The sequence below is a fragment of the Chaetodon trifascialis genome, chromosome 12 (genome assembly GCF_039877785.1).
Source record: "Chaetodon trifascialis isolate fChaTrf1 chromosome 12, fChaTrf1.hap1, whole genome shotgun sequence".
Taxonomy (NCBI): Eukaryota; Metazoa; Chordata; class Actinopteri; order Chaetodontiformes; family Chaetodontidae; genus Chaetodon; species Chaetodon trifascialis.
The window spans coordinates 27,212,599-27,232,365 of NC_092067.1; the positions used below are offsets into that span (position 1 = coordinate 27,212,599).

A 19,767-nucleotide genomic window follows, 5' to 3' on the forward strand; every position below is an offset into this window, starting at 1 on the left:
TGTGTTGACTTTGACAGTCCACTGATGTCTCTGTGTTGTCCTCACACTGTCACGTCTCTGCATTATAAGGACTCTGTCTTTATAAGACACTCCGCTGAAGGTCAGTGATCAACATACATATTGATGGAGGACAGATAATGTCAGAGTGGGTCCACACACGCTGAAACCATTAGAATATTTCTCTGTGTGTCCGCAGACAGCGGCACGCCGTCCAAATAGAACTCACACTCCCAGAATTCCCTGGGGCGCTTGTTAGGTGACATTAAGCTCACTTCCCTCTCGGATGACCTTTTCCTTGTTTTCCCTGCTGGATTCTCTCACCTCTCAGCACGGCAGAGCCTTTTAAAGCACACCCCTCTGTGGCTGTATCAGATCTTCTTCATCATCATCGTCATCGTCATCATCATTACTATCATCATCATCATCATCATCATCACCATCACCATCACCATCATCATCATCATCATCATCATCACCACCATCACCATCATCATCATCATCATCATCATCACCACCATCATCATCACCATCATCACCGTCATCATCATCATCATCATCATCATCATCATCACCGTCATCATCACCATCATCATCATCATCATCATCATCATCACCATCATCATCATCATCATCATCATCATCATCGTCATCATCATCATCATCATCACCATCATCATCGTCACTACCATCATCATCACCATCATCATCACCATCATCATCATCATCATCATCATCATCACCATCATCATCATCATCATCATCATCATCATCATCATCATCATCATCATCATCATCACCATCATCACCGTCATCATCATCATCATCATCATCATCACCGTCATCATCATCATCATCATCATCATCATCACTACCATCATCACCACCACCACCATCATCATCATCATCATCATCATCATCATCATCATCATCATCATCATCATCACCATCATCATCACAGGCTGAGCTGTCTGATTGGCTGATCTTGGTCCTGAACGTTCAGTGCTTGTGTGTGAAGCACACAGAGGGTTTCTTCACCCTGAGCGGCGTCTGCAGGCTCCTCTCAGGTGGACTGTGATCACCAGGCCAATGAAGGCCTTCATCAAGTCTTCAGTGTCCTCATGATCTTTAATATTTAAGCCTGCGATCAGCAGCCGACACGTCATCACATCTCTGAGCACATCCATCATGATGGTCCATGTCCTGTTACTGTCTCTGATGGACGTCCGTCCAGTCTTCCCTCTCTTTAAGCTCTGGTTTTGGTCTCCTCCACCTCCTGAGGGACATATCTGCTCTTCAGCTGCTAAATGTCCACCAGCTGGTCTCTGAGTCCGTCTGCTGTCTGCTGCTCACAGGAAGTGAACTGAGGCTTCTCACAGCTGATTACCATTCATGTTTTAAGTCCTGCTCACTGTGGACGAGTGTCACCAGAGACATCCTGTGATTTAGAGTTAGTGTCTGTGGGACACGTGAGGTCTGTGTCTTACTAAATTTACTGACATGAAAAAAAGAAAAGACTTGATTGATCCCTCAGTGGACAAACTGCTCGTTCAAAGAATTAAAAGGAAAATAGAAAAGAGTGAACAGACTTTAAAGATTTTCAAAATAAAATGAACCAGAGACGAAACCTGCTCTGCTCTGTCTGTGCTCAGCAGCTTCATCCACCGCCCTCAGAGGACAGTGAGGATGATGAGGATGAGGAGGATGATAATCCCGTTAAGCCCCAGGCGCCAAAGCACCACCTCCACCTGCTTCACCACCTCCACCTGCTGCTGGGCTCGTGTTCAGCAAAGCTCAGTAAGAAACTGGGTGGTGTGGTTAGCGTTAGATGCTACATGCAGTGAATATTGATCAGTCCTCATTAGTTTTGATTGATCTCTTTTGAATTCTGCTGCATCGTTCTGTTTGTCCCTGTGACACCTTAAAGTGGACAGAGACGAGCAGAGACGGACGCTTTGATGCAACAAATTGTTGCTGAAGGAGCAGGAGTTCTATTATTTACAGCTTTTAAATTGAATTTGCTAAAAAAAAAAAAGTTGTTTTTGTTTGAGCTGAGACTGACGAGTGAAACGTCTGTCTCACGAGCAGGTGTCCCACCTGACACCTGTCTGACCAGCAGGAGGACAGCGAGCGGATCACTGGAACACTGGAAACTCTTCATCGTTCAGAGCGGCAGGATGTCAGCATGGTTTCTAAATGTATTGTGAATATTTCTTTCTATCAGTATTGGACGGAGTGTGCTGGTGTCTGTCTTTGACTGACAGCTGGCAGGCTGAGCTCCAGCAGGGGACAAACCGTGGACGGACTGTCGAGGAGGAATGGCCGCTGAAGCGTCTCCACGGAGCAAAGAGACGTTTGCAGTTAAAGTCCAGTTTGAGGGAAAACTAAAACTAAAGACTGAAACATCAAATATTTTAGGACTTTTTGGACAAAGACAGCAGCAATAAAGATGACTCAGGTCAGCCCTCACAGACCGTCCTGTAGACAGGACATCCAGTAACGATCATCAGCCTGACGCCACAGCTAACCAGCTAGCGTTAGCCGAACAGACGGTTCACGGCGTCCTCCGACCAAACATGGACGACACACTGTGAATGCAAAGGTACAAACAGACGTGAAATTCACTTCATCGCTGTTGATGCGAGTTGAAAACAGTGATGCTGAAGACCCTCAGGACCCCCCCGATGAAGGAGCCCAGTCTGTAGTGAAACATGGACAGACCCAGCAGACCTGAGCAAACGATCCAGCCCTGCAGAAAGCCACCGGCTCCGTCATGGATGAGCAGCAGAGCTGAACACATCAGCCGACACAGATCTCACCTGAGATCACATGACCACTGTGTCCACCTGTGAAACATGAGAAGGTGTGAACACGATCCATCAGGTCCAGATTCAGCTCGCCGTAACATGTCTCATCGCTCTGACATCTGGCCGCAGGGGTTATCATGTGAGTGCGTCATCATGTGGTGGTCTGCGGGGGTTCAGGTCTGTGCAGGTCTCTGCAGGTCTGTGCTGCGTTCATGACACGCTCTGCTGGTTCCTCCCGGGCAGGTGGACCTCATTTAACTGACTCAGTATAATAATGAAACATCGTGTATCTGCTGCGTGTTGCTGATTTTCTGTTGTTTGAATCTAAATGTGCTGCAGCTGTCGGCTAAATCAGTGAAGCACAGAAGCAGAGTAACATCAGTACACAGTACACAGTCCACAGTACACAGTACACAATACAAATACATCAGATTTGCACTGAAGTACAGTACAGAGCAGGTGAGCCGGGCTAGCTGTTAGCATGCTGAGGCCGTGGCTGATTGAGCTTCTCTCTCTTTAATTCTTCAGTTTTCAGGTGAACCCTGTGAGTCTTCAGGAGGGTCTGTCTGTGCTGCTGACACCGTGTTGAAGACATGTCTCTCGCTCTGGTCCTGGTTCTGTCGCGGCGCGAGACGCCGTCACACTGCTGCTCCAACAGCCTCCACCCCTCTGGTGTCAGTCGACAGTGAGCTGCAGAGTGAGTCAGGCTAGCTGTTTCCCTCTGCTTCCAGTCTAAATGCTAAGCTAGGCTAACTGTCCCCAGCTCCTGTGCCACACACACACACACACACACACACACACACACACACACACACACACACACACACACAGGTGGTATCATCTCACTGAACTTGTGTCAGAAAGGTGAATCCACATCATTTCAACCAAAATGACCAAACTTTCATTTTAACTGAAGAATTTCAGGCGTTTAAACGCGTCTGATTCGCTCACGATGTCACGAGTCATCAGAGGAAGTCCAGGTGAGTCTGAGACACCTGCATGAGTCATAAAGGTCCAGTTTGGACGTGACAGTTTCTGAGGCTTCTTGACTGAAGCGGACTTTGAACTTCTCGTGGTGCGTTCACTTGTCCTCTGATGCGCTCTGTGATAAAGCTGACGTGAATGAAATGTTCCTCATCAACGTGTAAACGCTCCTCCTTCAGTCTGGACTCTGAAATCTTTCTCTCATCGAGTGTGTTTTCTTTCTGTGCGTCTCCTTCCATGTAATGATATTATGGTCTGTCACCGCTGTTTCCACGGCACCCCCAGGACACAGCAGCTGCTCCTGCAGCCTGTTACCGTGGAGACCTCGGTGGCTGTGACATCACGAGGAAGAAATGGGAATGAAGAGAAGAAGAAGACGACGCAGAGCAGACGGGACGGACGCAGAGCGGACGGGAGGGACGCAGAGCAGACGTCTTTGAGTCCTGATGCTTCGTGACGAGCGTCATCAGAGAAACGTTTGGCTCAAACTCAGAAATGTTTGTTCTGTCTGAACGTGTTTCTGCTTCATCACATGACTGGAATGATTATTATTTATATATCAGGATTATTATTATTGCCAAGAAATAAGACTAATAGAGAAGTAAAGGTCACGCCAGAGCTTCAGCATCCGCCTCCTCTGTCATGGCGGTGAAGGACCACCTGCTGCTCCCCCTGGTGGCTCAGTCTGGGCTTTGAAATGGATCTGGACCCTCCGGACCCTCCAGACCCCCTCGGATGGTGTGAAGTTCTGCTCATGAACGCCTGAACTCTGAATCAGTGTTTGTTTTGGACTTTGATGTCTGATGGGGACGTTCTTTTGTACGTGAAACAGGTTTTTGTCTCCTCCTTTTCAGTAAAAAGACAAAGTGGAGTGGGCAACGTCCCAGAGGACACAGGTGTCCTTTGTGTTTTCATAATTAACTTCATGTGGAAGGAGCAGGCTGAACGTCCACAGCTCCACCTGTGAGGAAAAAGTCTCCGCTCACCTGTCTGTCTCCCTCTGTCCTCGTCCACCGGTCCGTCCTCCTCTGATGATAACTTGTGTGTGAGGGCAGATCTCACAGTGTCTTTTCTGACTTCTGTCTCTGGAGGCGCGTCCTTGTTAATAAAGGTTAATCGACAGCGTAGTTGGGATTCCGTCTCTTGTGCTAACGAAGTGGAGACATCAGAGACATCAGAGACATCAGAGCGCTTTAATTCTCATTACTTTCCATTTATCATGTCTGCAGCCTGTCAGAGACAAACTGCAGAGGACGTTCAGCATCTTTCTTTCTTTCTTTCTTTCTTTCTTTCTTTCTTTCTTTCTTTCTTTCTTTCTTTCTTTCTTTCTTTCTTTCTTTCTGCAGCCGGTGGAAAATTCCTCCTTCCTGTCACTTCGTCTTTGTCTGGATGTCTGACAGCACTGTGCTGAAGGAGGCACACCTTCCTCTGTGTTGTGTTAGCATGCTAACGTTAGCATGAAACAAATCAGTGTTGATGTCGAACAGGAGACAAAGAAACTGCTTTTATTCTGCTGGTAGAGACCAACGTGTCCAACATGTCCTCACTGAGTGTGTGTGTGTGTGTGTGTGTGTGTGTGTGTGTGTGTGTGTGTGTGTGTGTGTGTGTGTGCGTGAGAGATTCAGTTTAGTGAGTCGAGTTCTTTCTTTTGTCTTTTCGTCTTGTTTTATAAAAGCTCGTCAGTCTGTCCTCCTCCTCCTCCTCCTCCTCCTCCTCCTCCTCCTCCTCAGATAATAAAAGTAAAAGTTTTCTCTGGGGACGCTCGTCCGTCCACATGCAGAGACGCTCTGATTTTAAAATGTGATAATCAACACTTAAAAATGTCTTGATCTGCTTCCAGACATCAGACTTCACTGAGGACGGATCAGTTCAGACCTGAGCGGGACGCATTGGACACACTGGGATCAGACCTGAGCGGGACGCATTGGACACACTGGGATCAGACCTGAGCGGGACGCATTGGACACACTGGGATCAGACTGAGATCTGCTGGGATCCAGTCCTGATCCGTGACGTGGATCAGTCTAATGTGTCACGTCTCGGCTGCAGACTCATTCGTCCTCACTGTCCAAACACGACAAACATCCAGATCAGTTGACGTTCTCGTTCGCAGTGAACAAACACTGATGTGTGTGTGACCGTGTGGTGTGATGAACTCCTCTGAGCGACGAAGAGCGTCACAGGTCACGACGAACAGCCAATCACTGAAGACAGTGAGTCCAGTCAGGAAGCAGTGAAACATCCAGCAGAGCTGCAGCTGCTGGTGTCTGTCCTCGGCTGTGTCCTCATGTTGTCTAGGTCAACTCTTCTTCCTCACTGAAGGACGCAGAGACACTCAGAGTCAACGCTGAACCTTCAGGAGCTTCTGATAAACTCTGCGATCGAGGAAGGAAATAAAAGAGAAACGCCGTCGCTCGTCCACGTGGAGGCTGTGAGCGAGCGGCTGTCTGCTCTAAATACAGCAGAAGAAGAAGAGGAGAGTGAGCAGACAGATGAGAGGACTACTCTTCGGTTAGCGGCCTGTCAGGCTGTCAGAAGAGGCTTTGTCAGTGGACACAACGTGCCGCCATGTTGGACGACTGACAGCAAAACCACCAACTTCCTGTCATCGACAAAGAGAGTCGCGTCTGTGTTTTGGCTTTTCTGACACGTCGTTTGATCGACGCTGCAATGTCTTCTGCTTTAAGACGTCTTGACCTCATTTCTCCATCTCTCTCTTGTCTCTGTGTTCTTCCTCCTTCTCCTCTCTGATTTGTAATTAATCCCCTCTTTTGCCTCCTCCTCCTCCTCCTCCTCCTCCTCCTCCTCTCTCCGGAGGGATTTGAGGAATCCTTTAATTACCTCCTGCTCACTGAAACCACTAAACTCAACTTTTCCTCCAGATAACAACCAGGAAGTACACTGTCCCTCAGAGGACACTTTTCATTTCTGCACTTTGGACTAACATGTGACCATCTACTCAGTTAGCATTGGCTAGCATGAGTTAGCATTGGCTAGCATGAGTTAGCTGCTGTTTCTCTGGAAGTGGAAGTTCTTCTCCGGCTGATTGGTTCTCGTGTTTGTTCTTCAGTGCGAGAATATTTCAGTCTGTTTGAATAATTTATGGCTCAGATGGAACAAACTCAAAAAGAGGAAATAGGTGTGTATTTAAAGGGTAATGATGGTGTGTGTGTGTGTGTGTGTGTGTGTGTGTGTGTGTGTGTGTGTGTGTGTGTGTGTGTGTGTGTGTGTGTGTGTGTGTGTGTGTGGAGCAGCAGGTGGACCAATCAAAGCGCTCATGCTGGCTGGCATTTCATGATGTGCGGCTGGTGGATTATGACCCACCCAGAGAAAGTCCCAGTCTTCATGATGTCCTTTACACAAGCACCCAGCTTCATTAGCTGGACACCAGGGAGGACTCACAGGGTGGAGCTGCTGGAGCTGCTGGAGCTGCTGGAGGTTTATATGAGAGACGTTAATGCAGAACCTTCTCAGCTGATTAGGTTCGAAACACATCCGGACACGATTAGACTGCCTAGTGTTAGCCTGCTGTTAGCCTGCTGTTAGCCAGCCTAGTGTTAGCCTGCTGTTAGCCTAGTGTTAGCCTGCTGTTAGCCTGCTGTTAGCCTGCTGTTAGCCAGCCTAGTGTTAGCCTAGTGTTAGCCTGTTGTTAGCCTAGTGTTAGCCTGCTGTCAGCCAGCCTAGTGTTAGCCTAGTGTTAGCCTGCTGTTAGCCTGCTGTTAGCCAGCCTAGTGTTAGCCTGCTGTTAGCCTGCTGTTAGCCGTGCTAGCAGCTGTCAGTCCTCATTCATGTTCTCCAGAGGATAAATCCTGCTGACTTCCACCCTCAGACTGTTCTTCTAGCACCTCCATGAGGCTGTCGTTGGTATTACCTTCACATTGATTGTGGTAAACGTGGTTCAGACGTTCATGCTCTCCTCAGGATGAACTGAAATAACTGATTATTTAGCGCCACCGTCAGGTCAACATGTTAATGCGTCCAACACTGTGGACTGTGACCAAATACCTGCAGAAGACATTCACCCTCAGCTGGACTTAAGCAGCATGCTAGCATGCTAATGTTAGCATTGACAGTGTCTTTCCAGCGTGGCTGGACAAAGGTCATGAAGTTACTCTGATGAAGTCGATTACTGTAACTCTTTGAAAATGTAATCGGATTACTCAACAGCAGAAGTAAATAAGCACAGTACTTGTCATTACTTAGCTGAACTCAGCAGAGTTCGACAAACTCCTGCAGACACTCATTGTCCTCTGTGTTTGAAACGTGTAGAAACAGAAAATGAGACATGGTGTGACTGTCCACAACCCCAGAGACCCGTCCTCGCAGTGAAGACACAACAGTTAAAACAGAAATGAGCTAACTTTTCATCAATGTCCTCACTTTTAAAACGTCCTCACTTTTAAACGTCCTCACTTTTAAAACGTCCTCACTTTTAAACGTCCTCACTTTTAAAACGTCCTCCTTGCTCTTTATGATGTCTCTTTAGGTATTAGCCCAGTTTGGTCCTCACAAAGATAGAAATAAAGAAGCCACACAGATGATCTTTGTATTAACAGGGACTCTGTGTGTGTGCGAGTGTGTGTGTGTGCGAGTGTGTGTGTGTGTGTGTGTGTGTGTGTGTGTGTGTGTGTGTGTGTGTGTGTGTGTGTGTGTGTGTGTGTGCGCATGCGTGCGTGCATGCATGCATGCATGTGTGTGTGCGCGCGCGTGCGTGTGTGCGCGCATGCGTGTGTGTGTGTGTGCTCTTGGCTTGTGCTATTTTAAACAGCAGAAGACAGATGGGACAAAGATAAATTCTTCACAAAGACAAATTGGATGGTTGGACAGTACGCGCTGTGGGCGAATCAGATTAGTACAATATCAGACACTGTCTCTCTGTCTGTCTCTCTGTCTCTCTGTCTCTGTCTGTCTCTCTCTCTCTCACTCTGTCTCTCTCTGTCTCTCTCTGTCTCTCTCTCTCTCTCTCTCTCTCTCTCTCTCTGTCTCTGTCTCTTTCTCTCTCTGTCTCTGTCTCTGTCTGTCTCTGTCTGTCTCTGTGTCTCTCTCGTACAGCTGCTCATCAGACAGCAGCAGCTCCTGGACCTGTGAGACGCTGTTCCAGCAGAATATTTGTCTCCTGTTTTTACATCAGACCGTCTGTGAAGAACAAGTGTAAACGGGTACAAGTCAAGAGCAACAGACCTTCGTCCTACAGAGGGACGCACTGTGTGGACACGTCTCAGCCTGATCCACATCAGTCAATGTCCACTGGTGCAGACCGAGCTGGTCTTCTTTACTTCAGACATTTTCACACTGAGAGGAAAAACCAGGGAGGGAAAAAAAATGTGAAAGAGAAGAAAAACGTCCAAACGCGAGGCCTCCTAAATTATTAATGATATTAATGGGGGGGGGGGGGGGGGTCTCAGCAGACAAATGAATGGAAGCATGAGTCATACAGTCAACACAGCCCCAGAAACCCGGTTCAGTTTGTGTTTGCTGAGGCTGCATCAAAGCAGGGGGTCTCCACCGGGACCCGCTTCAGATCAGGGACTTCAAAGAACTGAACACAACAACGGTGCTGTGTACAGAGGAGGTTCATAAACCACAGACCAGCACCGCACAGACCAGAACCCCACAGACCAGAACCCCACAGACCAGCACTGCACAGACCAGAACCCCACAGACCAGAACCCCACAGACCAGAACCCCACAGACCGGCACTGCACAGACCAGAACCCCACAGACCAGAACCCCACAGACCAGCACCGCACTGACCAGAACCCCACAGACCAGAACCCCACAGACCGGCACTGCACAGACCAGAACCCCACAGACCAGAACCCCACAGACCAGCACCGCACTGACCAGAACCCCACAGACCAGAACCCCACAGACCGGCACTGCACAGAAAAGAACCCCACAGACCAGAACCCCACAGACCAGCACCGCACTGACCAGAACCCCACAGACCAGAACCCCACAGACCAGCACTGCACAGAAAAGAACCCCACAGACCAGAACCCCACAGACCGGCACTGCACAGACCAGAACCCCACAGACCAGAACCCCACAGACCAGCACTGCACAGAAAAGAACCCCACAGACCAGAACCCCACAGACCGGCACTGCACAGACCAGAACCCCACAGACCAGAACCCCACAGACCAGAACCCCACAGACCGGCACTGCACAGACCAGAACCCCACAGACCAGAACCCCACAGACCAGCACCGCACTGACCAGAACCCCACAGACCAGAACCCCACAGACCGGCACTGCACAGACCAGAACCCCACAGACCAGAACCCCACAGACCAGCACCGCACTGACCAGAACCCCACAGACCAAACCTCACAGACCGGCACTGCACAGACCAGAACCCCACAGACCAGAACCCCACAGACCAAACCTCACAGACCGGCACTGCATAGACCAGAACCCCACAGACCAGCACTGCACAGACACCCCCACAGCTGAGGGTCTGAAGGCAGACCGAGTGGGGAACCACTCGTGATGGTCTGGTTCAAGGCTCATATTGCTGCTGATGCTGGATCAGTCCACCTGTTGAACCTGTGAACAAGACCAGGAGATACGTGAACTCCAACCCGGAGGGAGCGGTCCACCTGCAGATGTGGTACACTCAAAATGTGTAATCACTTCTGTAAACTATTATTTGATATCATTATCGTTGTAATTATTCTTGAGCACTTTGTTCTTGTTACCCGTAACGAGCGAGGATTATTTAACAAACAGAACAAACATTTCTACACGTCATTAATTTCACATTTGCTGAGAGGTGAAGGTCTCGGGAACAGAAGGGTGGAACCAGTTAGCTCAGGTGGAGTTGCGCCCCGGTGTCCTAAGGTGGGGACCTCCGTCCTCCCGCCAGAGGAAACTCTGGGAAGAAAAGCGAGTGGTTCAGGTCTTCATTCCTCCGGATCGATTCATCTGTTTTTCAGGTCAGTACTCTGTGAAAGTCCTGAAAAAGGAGAATCACCTCCTAAAACTAAACTTCATGTCGCCGTGTGTGATCAGTGTGTGATCAGTGTGTGTCAGTGTGTGATCAGTGTGTGATCAGTGTGTGATCAGTGTGTGATCAGTGTGTGTCAGTGTGTGATCAGTGTGTGTCAGTGTGTGATCAGTGTGTGATCAGTGTGTGATCAGTGTGTGATCAGTGTGTGTCAGTGTGTGATCAGTGTGTGATCAGTGTGTGATCAGTGTGTGATCAGTGTGTGATCAGTGTGTGTCAGTGTGTGATCAGTGTGTGTCAGTGTGTGATCAGTGTGTGTCAGTGTGTGATCAGTGTGTGTCAGTGTGTGATCAGTGTGTGATCAGTGTGTGATCAGTGTGTGATCAGTGTGTGTCAGTGTGTGATCAGTGTGTGATCAGTGTGTGATCAGTGTGTGATCAGTGTGTGATCAGTGTGTGATTAGTGTGTGATTAGTGTGTGATCAGTGTGTGATTAGTGTGTGATCAGTGTGTGATTAGTGTGTGATCAGTGTGTGATTAGTGTGTGATCAGTGTGTGATTAGTGTGTGATCAGTGTGTGATCAGTGTGTGATTAGTGTGTGATCAGTGTGTGATTAGTGTGTGATCAGTGTGTGATTAGTGTGTTAGCGGGCGTGAATCTAAATTTACTTTAGAGTTGAGTGTAGAGTTGCGAGCGGTGACATTCATAGAAAAAATGGCGATTGTCGCGCTGTGAGTGTGTGTTCAGCGGTATTTTCAGTGCTGAACACCTGACAGATGGTTTGTATGGCGTTATTTCTACTGACAGGATGGTAATAATAGTTCTGGATGAGTTCACTGCAGAAACGTTTTAAGCTGAAGTTTAAGTTGTGAACCAAACGTGTCCTGTGTGTTGAGGTAATGGATGTTCCCTGTGTGGTGTGTTTCAGAGCGAACAGAGTGTGTTAACTGTTGTTACTCAGTAAATGAACAGAGCCTGTGAGGTGCAATCTGATTTAAGTGCACTGTAACAGTAATGGGACTCGCACAGATGCTGGAAAAATGCACCTGAACAAGCAGAGATGTGGATTTGGGTCAGAGTGGTGGAGCTGTGAGCAGAGAGGGAAGATCACACTGATGTGTCCTGAAGCAGGGACAATGGACCAAACTATGGACACTGACACAAAGAGACATGATTGCACGAGGGAGAGTTTTGATATTCATTGTTAACTGTATTTAACTGCTGTTTCTAAAATCTTGTAATAAACAGAGGACATTCGGGCAGAAAAGCGAGTAGTTCATGTCTTCATGTCTCCGGACCAATAATCTGTTTTTAGAGATCGAACGACATCAAACCTAAAATTCATTTGTTGCTGTGATACCAACCTTCAACGCAGAGCGCCACGGCCTCAGCACGCACTGCAGGTGACCCTCTCACCTGGGACCAGTGAGCCCGTTTACCTGTGGAATCATCCAAACAGGAGTTTTTGGAGTGTGATCACAGTCTGATTGATCAGGTGATCACGTTCTGATTGATCAGGTGATCACAGTCTGATTGATCAGGTGATCACGTTCTGATTGATCAGGTGATCACAGTCTGATTGATCAGGTGATCACGTTCTGATTGATCAGGTGATCACAGTCTGATTGATTAGGTGATCACGTTCTGATTCAGCCTGATTGATTATTTTGAAATCGGGGTTCTGGACTGATTAACAGTCTTTCTGTAGAAACAGCAACAACAACAACAACGAGCTGGAGTGTAATTAAAGTCATTTTTTTGTAACCATGACAACAACGGTCTTCTGAGCTTCATCGTTTTATTCTTTTATTCTCGTCGCTCTGAGAGCTTAACCGACATCGTACTCTGGCTTTTAATTTGGAGGATTTGTTGTTTGTTGTTGGTGTTCAGGGACTCAAACATCCAGATGGATATCGTCCATTCCCACAGAAACAAACCTTCCTCTCTCGTCATCCTCGTGTGAGCGTTTATTCGTCCACTGAAGACTCGAGGAAATAAAACTCTGACACACTGAGAACGCCTCATCTCCACTTTGTCTTTTTACTGAAAACGAGGAGACAAAAACCTGTTTCACATACAAAAGAACGTCACCATCAGACATCAAAGTCCAAAACAAACACTGATTCAGAGTTCAGGCGTTCATGAGCAGAACTTCACACCATCCGAGGGGGTCCGGAGGGTCCGGAGGGTCCCGAGGGTCCGGAGGGTCTGGAGGGTCTGGAGAGTCCGGATCCATTTCAAAGCCCAGACTGAGCCACCAGGGGGAGCAGCAGGTGGTCCTTCACCGCCATGACAGAGGAGGCGGATGCTGAAGCTCTGGCGTGACCTTTACTTCTCTATTAGTCTTATTTCTTGGCAATAATAATAATCCTGATATATAAATAATAATCATTCCGGTCAGTGTGGGTCAGGTCGCATCATTCCAACACAAAGAGCAGCCGTCACATGACAGCATCCAAAACCTCAGTCAGACACCGTCTGACATCGTGTCCCTGTCCAATGGGACGTCTCCGTCCTCTCAGCGTCGCCTTTAGCGGATGGAAGCTAGAATGTCTAGAAGCAGCTGACTTACACAGTGGAGACAGTTAGCTTAGCATAAAGACTGGAGACGGGGTGACTCACTTAGCATGACCAGCAGCTCTAAAGCTCACTGACTGACACGTCACATCTCACATGACTCAAGTCTCCAGTCTTCATGCTAAGCTAAGCTAAGCTAAGCTAAGCTAAGCTAAGATAACTGTAGCCAGCTGAGAGAACATTTCCCACCGTGTCAAAGGATTAACTACGTCTACGTTATTTAAGAGTTGTGATTAGCCTCAAACATGTGACCCACACCTGGTTCAGGACACTGACATCATCATACTTAATCCTGCCTTGAACTCTGATTGGCTCAGCTGATTTAAACTGCTGTCAGTGAACGCCTGAGCGTTTGGATCTCTGCCCACACGTCATGTCTGCTTCAACATTCTTTATTCAGATTTTTTAAGAGGAAAAATGACATCTGTAGACGTGAAGGTGAAATGAAGCTGATCAAATCGTTGTTGATGTTCACGTTGCTGTAAAGCTGAAGCAGCTGATGTTCGTCTGCCTCGTTGCACAGTCATCAGCCCTCTGCAGCCTGCTTCCTGTCTGTCCAACCCCCGTCACCCTGAGCTAATGTTAGCCGCCTCGCTACACGAAGAGTTCTGACACTGAAATGATTTACAGTATAAAAAATGAACAAACGTCTTTCTGTTTAAAAAAGGTTATTATCTAGTAAAATTATAAACTCTTCATTCTATTTAACAACATCACGAGTAAAAATCAGCGTTCGTGCAGGATTTTCTTGTTCTTCACTTTCTTTCAGCTCTGCTTCTCGATGCTCTCGGTGGTCACTGGATGCAGGAGCAGAGCGGGATTCAGAGGGCGGAGCTGCAGTGAACGGCGCTCCCTGTAGACACCGACACCTCCGACTGCAGCCAAAGGTCAGATATTTCATTTGTTTTCTCAACGACTCCCTCAGCTGAGTGTATTTGATGTGCTGGGGGTCATCTCAGTGTGAAGTCTATGGGAGATTTGAAGTTAACTAACCAAGCCACCGTGTCGGCTTGCATGTGTTTGATTGGCTGAAGCTGTTATTATCAGATTGTGACCCTGAGTCCTCTGTATCAGGATCTCTGCTCTCTGCTGCTATGCTAAAGACCCCCGTGGTACAGCGTTTTTCAGAGGGGGTCCCTGTTTGCACGGCACGTTCAGGCGGCGTGGGTCACATCCTGTTACTCGTTCATGCTGTTCCACTGATGGACCGCTTGGTGGCAGTAACGCACCAACAAACATAGCAATGAGCGTACATGTGCAGAGAAGAAGAAGAGGCTGTGAACAAAGCGTGTCTTACGATGTCTTAGCGGAGGCTTTGCAGACGTGCTGTGAGGAAGGAAACGGACTCGGTGGGACTGTTGGCGCTCAAGGTGAGAAACCCTGAACCTGAACGTCACTCGAGCGCGTTGATGGCGAACCTCCACAGCTGCTTTAATTCAGGTGAATCGACTCTTTTCCTCAGCCTGCGTTCGCTCGCTCAGACGTGTTAAAATAATCGAGTTCATGAGAGGAAACGTCGCATCTGTTTACTTCAGCTTCAGAGAATCTGTCTCTCAGCTCCTAAACTTGACTCTGCGCTCAGCCTGAACAAACCCTGAAAACACATCCACATCCAGCCTGCCTTCACACGCCGTCCAGCTTCAGATCCTTTTGATAACCGTATTCTAACGACCGACCACTCGACCGTTTCTTTCTAGAAGGCTTCTCAGGTTTCTGCCAAGAACCCAAAGAAAACGTGACCTTTACAATGGAAACCCTGCGTCAGAGAACAATGATCATCCTGTGAACAACTGAACATGTTAACCTCAATGATCATAAACATGTATTCACATATCTGCACTAAATACAAATATAGATTATTTACGCCGTCTCTCTGCAACATCGTCATCTTATGACCCCCACCAGAGTCCAGAGTCCCTCTGTGTCAGGCTCATCCTGGATCTCCCTCCTCGACTCTAACATCTGATAAGGTGGCAGGAAATCCAGTCTAATCCCCGCTGATCCACCCAAAGGTGCAATGGGTGGTGGAGACCACCTGACGGATGCCGGGGAGCCGGCGAATGAAGGCGTAACTGAGGTCACTGCCTCTGAGCATCCGCGAAGAAAGAATGTGAAATATCTACGAATATTTTCACAAACGGATAAATTCTGTCACTTTCGAGCGTTTCACATCATTTACAAGGACCGTTTTCACCGAGGCCTCGATGTCGTTAAAAAGAGTGAGTGAGGGTAACACGATATGTTTTCCATGTGCTGGCAGTGTGGAGAGCAGCGCTGAGGCTGACGGAGATGTAACCTGTGGATCGAGTCTGATTTTGGTGTGATGTGAGCTCTCAGACGTGGTCCAGCGGATCCAGACCTGGATCAGAAGCTGAATGAACCCTTTAAAGCACTCAGAATCTTCTGGAGTGCAAAGGTTCAGACTTCAGCTCAGTGTTTGTAAGTCCTGACTGGGAGGCACTTGGTCTTTGGCACTTTGACTTCAAACCTCAAACCCTTCGCTCCGGGTTTGAAGTGACCTCAGAAGTTGTGTAATCTGTGACTTGCACAGGACCGACCTTGAAGCGGCGTGTTATTTCAGCTTGATGCTCACACACAGCTCTCGTCTTTGTCTCCGTGACTTCTGTCACTACACTTCTCTGTTTCCTGTCCAGGTAAAGAGCAGTCCTTCACATTGCCACTAGGGTGCACCTCTCCATTTCTTAACTTGCCGATGTCTCCCAGGGGCAGCTGGGTGGAGCTGTAGGCCAGCGGCGGGATGGTGTTGACCAGTATGAGCTGCAGAGGCTTCTTCTCCGGCTGGTACTGGCAGCGAACGTAGCGCAGGAACGCTGCCCGGTAGGTTTTATTAAACAGCGTGTAGACCAACGGATTCACCGCGGAGGACAAGTACCCCACCCAGACGAAAACATTCAGCAGGCCTCCCATCAGTCCTGCATCGCACACCGCCGGGTCGCACACCACCACCAGCACGTTGGTGATGAAAAACGGGCACCACATGACCACAAACAGAAAAAACACCACCCCGAGGACCTTAGACGCCTTCTGCTCGTTGCTGATGGACTGCATGGTGCGGCGTCCGAACAGCGAGCCGGAGACGCTCCCACAAGCTCCACCCAGGCCGCCGCCGCTGCCTCTGCCGCCGGCCTCGCGGCTTATGGAACGCCTGAAGAGTTTCTCAGAGGACAGCGAGGTTTGCGGTAAGAAGCTCAAAGTGAAAGTCGTGCTCCATTTGGGCCGCGGGACCAGCTGGTCTAAGCAGAGGGTGGCTTCGTTCTGCAGGGCATTGATGGTCAGGAAGTAGGTAACGACCATGATGGTGAGGGGCACGAAGAAGGCCACGAAGGAGCCCACCAGCACAAAGTTGTTATCTGTCAGCAGGCAGCTGCCATCTTTGAAGACCTTGGAGTGGTCTCTGAGTCCCAGCACAGGAATTGGCATGGAGATCCCTGCAGAGAGGACGGACAGAAGACGAGAAGGACATTAGAGCCGCTCTGAGATAAGACACAGCTAACACCTGATGAGATGTCAGAGAGCGAAGACATCTGCGTACACGACGACGCGTGAACACAACTTGAACATTTGACCTCGTCTGTCAACGTGAGTCACCTCAGGTAGATTTTCACCTGCAGCAATGGTTGCTTAACAGCGCCTCCACCTTTTGACTGTGTGAATAACAAGCAGCTTTTATCAGCGTCTGCTCAGCCTGAACTGTCTCTGTCTGTCTCTGTGGTCCCTTCAGCCTGACTGACTGTATTTTTCTATGAATCCAGCATCAGTTTATTTACCTGCATGGTTTCACAGGTGAAAGTCTGCTGCTAATTTAGTTTCCTGCTGTTGCTTCTCTGCAGAGACACATTCTGATAAATCTAATAACAACTTGTCCAGAGGAAGTTTTGGACGAGCTGTCGGCGGCTCGCTCCACCTCGACGTGGACTGGGTGGGAGCAGATAAACTGAGCAATCTTCCTCACGCCATGTTCTCATTACCTGCTCGTGATAAAGAGGAGGGAGGTGAGACGGAGATAGAGCAGAGGAGAGGAGAGGAGGAGGAGGAGGAGGAGGAGGAAGAGGAGGAGGAGGAGGAGGAAGAGGAGGAGAGGAGGAGGAGGAGGAGGAGGAAGAGGAGGAGGAAGAGGAGGAGAGGAGGAGGAGGAGGAGGAGGAAGAGGAGGAGGAAGAGGAGGAGAGGAGGAGAGGAGGAGGAGGAGGTTGGAGACAGACTGCAGAAGCTGCTGCTGTGTGTCAGGAGGGACGTGTCAAAGATGGACAAGTGTCTTTAGGTCTGAGGGATCGAGCAGCTGGAGCGATTCAGACTGAAGGTTTGAAACCACTGGAACACAAACAGAACAGTGTGTGAGTGAGTGTGTGTGTGTGTGTGTACGTGTGTGTCTCTGTGTGCGTGTCTGTGTGTGTGTGTGTCTGTGTGTGTGTGTGGGTGTCTGTGTGTATGTCTGTGTGTGTGTGTGTGTGTGTGTGTGTCTGTGTGTGTGTCTGTGTGTGTGTGTGTGTGTGTGTGTGTGTCTGTGTCTGTGTGTGTGTCTCTGTGTGTGCATGCGTGCGTGTGTCTCTGTGTGCATGTCTGTGTGTGTGTCTGTGTGTGTATGTGTGTGTGTGTGTGTGTGTGTGTCACATTAGTGAAGAAACGCATGAACATTTCAGTCTGTATTATGAAATGTCGAATGTTCTCTCACACACACACATACACACGCTCTCAGCATGCTGTCGTGCTGTTGTGTGTGTGTGTGTGTGTGTGTGTGTGTGTGTGTGTGTGTGTGTGTGTGTGTACGCCCCCTCTCCTCTGTGCAACAATGTGTAAATCCTGATGTTACATCCAATCAGATCAGAGCATGACCGCGGCTCACTGCAGGAACATTAGCAGGCTCGACTCAATGCCGGCCACCACACTCCTCCTCCTCCTCCTCTCCTCCTCTTCCTCCTCCTCCTCCTCCTCCTCCTCCTCCTCCTCTCCTCCTCTTCCTCCTCCTCTTCCTCCTCCTCCTCCTCCTCCTCCTCCTCTCCTCCTCTTCCTCCTCCTCCTCCTCTCCTCCTCTTCCTCCTCTTCCTCTGTAAAACCAAACATCTAAACTAGCGCTGAAATAATCTGGTTGGTTGACAGAGTGTTTCCCAGTTTTCCCAGTTTCCCACCATGCTGACATCACATCATGTAACTGTAAGTGCAGAGCTTCAGTTCATGTCAGTACACAGACCACGGCTTTCTTCATGTACACCAACGTGTACTTACTGCTTTGAAGGAGTACTCCAATGAAAGTCCTGCACCCAAAATGTACTGAAGTAAAAGTCCTCATCATTGGCTCACTTCAATCATTGGAGGATTGTGATTGGTTCACTTTGATGTCGCTGCAGGTAAAGGTGAAGCTTACATGTCTGAGGCTCCGCTACACGGACGTCTCTGCGTCCTGAAGGCCACGCGGCTCCTGTGCGTCTTCACAGATCTCTTTTCACTTCTCCATTAAGTGAGCGGAGCAGCGACGCGCGACCACTGAAATGTGCAGAAGAAGCCTCTCGAGGTGACACCGAGCGAGTTAACATGCACACAGCGATCCAACAACAGCTAATCCCAATCACGCTTTCCTCCGCTGACTTCCTCTCAGATCACACGCTCGACAGAGGAACGGCTCCGAATGCTAAACAGTCTGATGTTGCATCAGCAAAACAGGCCGTGATGTCTGCAGTCATCGCTCGTGCCTCTGAAGGCCGAAGGACGAAGCTCAGTGTGTGATTAAAGCGAGAGGCTCAAATAATCAAATGAGGAAAAGGATGAAAACACTCGAGCGTGAAGTCACCTGAACCAAAAGTTCTGTTGTTCAGACCAGATCTGTGCAGTCGCAGTCTGAGCATTTGAAACCAGACTGAAAGGACAAAGTTCAGCACAGAATCAACTCTGTTTATTTATACTCAGCAAACAGGAAGTGAGAGCATCCAATGGGCTTCATGGCCGAGGGAGCTCAGACTGTGCCATGAGTCGAGTGCGGGGGGGGGTGTCACTGCTTCAGGGAACGAGAACCGAAGAGCTCTGAACTGTTCAGACACTAGAAAAACGAATTAGACATAGTTCTGTTGATCTGGAGCTTCCTGTATGAAAGCAAAGGACAGGAGCTCCTCAGGAGGAGGTCATGGGTGGAGTTAAAGCCTGTGCAGGTGTAGGTACAGGTGCAGGTGCAGGTGCAGGTGTAGGTACAGGTGCAGGTGCAGGTGCAGGTGCAGGTGCAGGTGCAGGTGCAGGTGCAGGTGTAGGTGTAGGTGCAGGTGCAGGTGCAGGTGCAGGTGCAGGTGTAGGTGCAGGTGCAGGTGCAGGTGCACAGTAAGCACACAGAGGAGGACGATCCCTTTTACTCGTGCCTCGTTGGTTTGACCTCATACCCAGCAGACAGTTGAATGTGTGACTGGCTGCAGACGATCACGAGCTTTTCTCCAGACGTCACCAGATCTGA

The 19,767-nt window shown here is 48.9% G+C and overlaps 2 protein-coding genes across 2 annotated transcripts in view; one reads left to right on the top strand and one right to left on the bottom strand.

Annotated features, from left to right (window-relative positions):
- The window catches only part of LOC139340352 (GDP-Man:Man(3)GlcNAc(2)-PP-Dol alpha-1,2-mannosyltransferase-like), an 82,060-nt gene that overhangs the window by 50,236 nt on the left and 12,057 nt on the right, over window positions 1–19,767 (top strand). The window lies entirely within an intron of this gene.
- Window positions 15,679–19,767, bottom strand: part of LOC139340353 (5-hydroxytryptamine receptor 2A-like) — a 21,306-nt gene continuing 17,217 nt past the window's right edge. Inside the window, exon 3 of the mRNA XM_070976136.1 lies at window positions 15,679–16,763. Within this exon, the coding sequence (XP_070832237.1) occupies window positions 15,904–16,763 (860 nt within the window). The 3' untranslated portion in view covers window positions 15,679–15,903. The remainder of the gene's footprint in view (window positions 16,764–19,767) is intronic.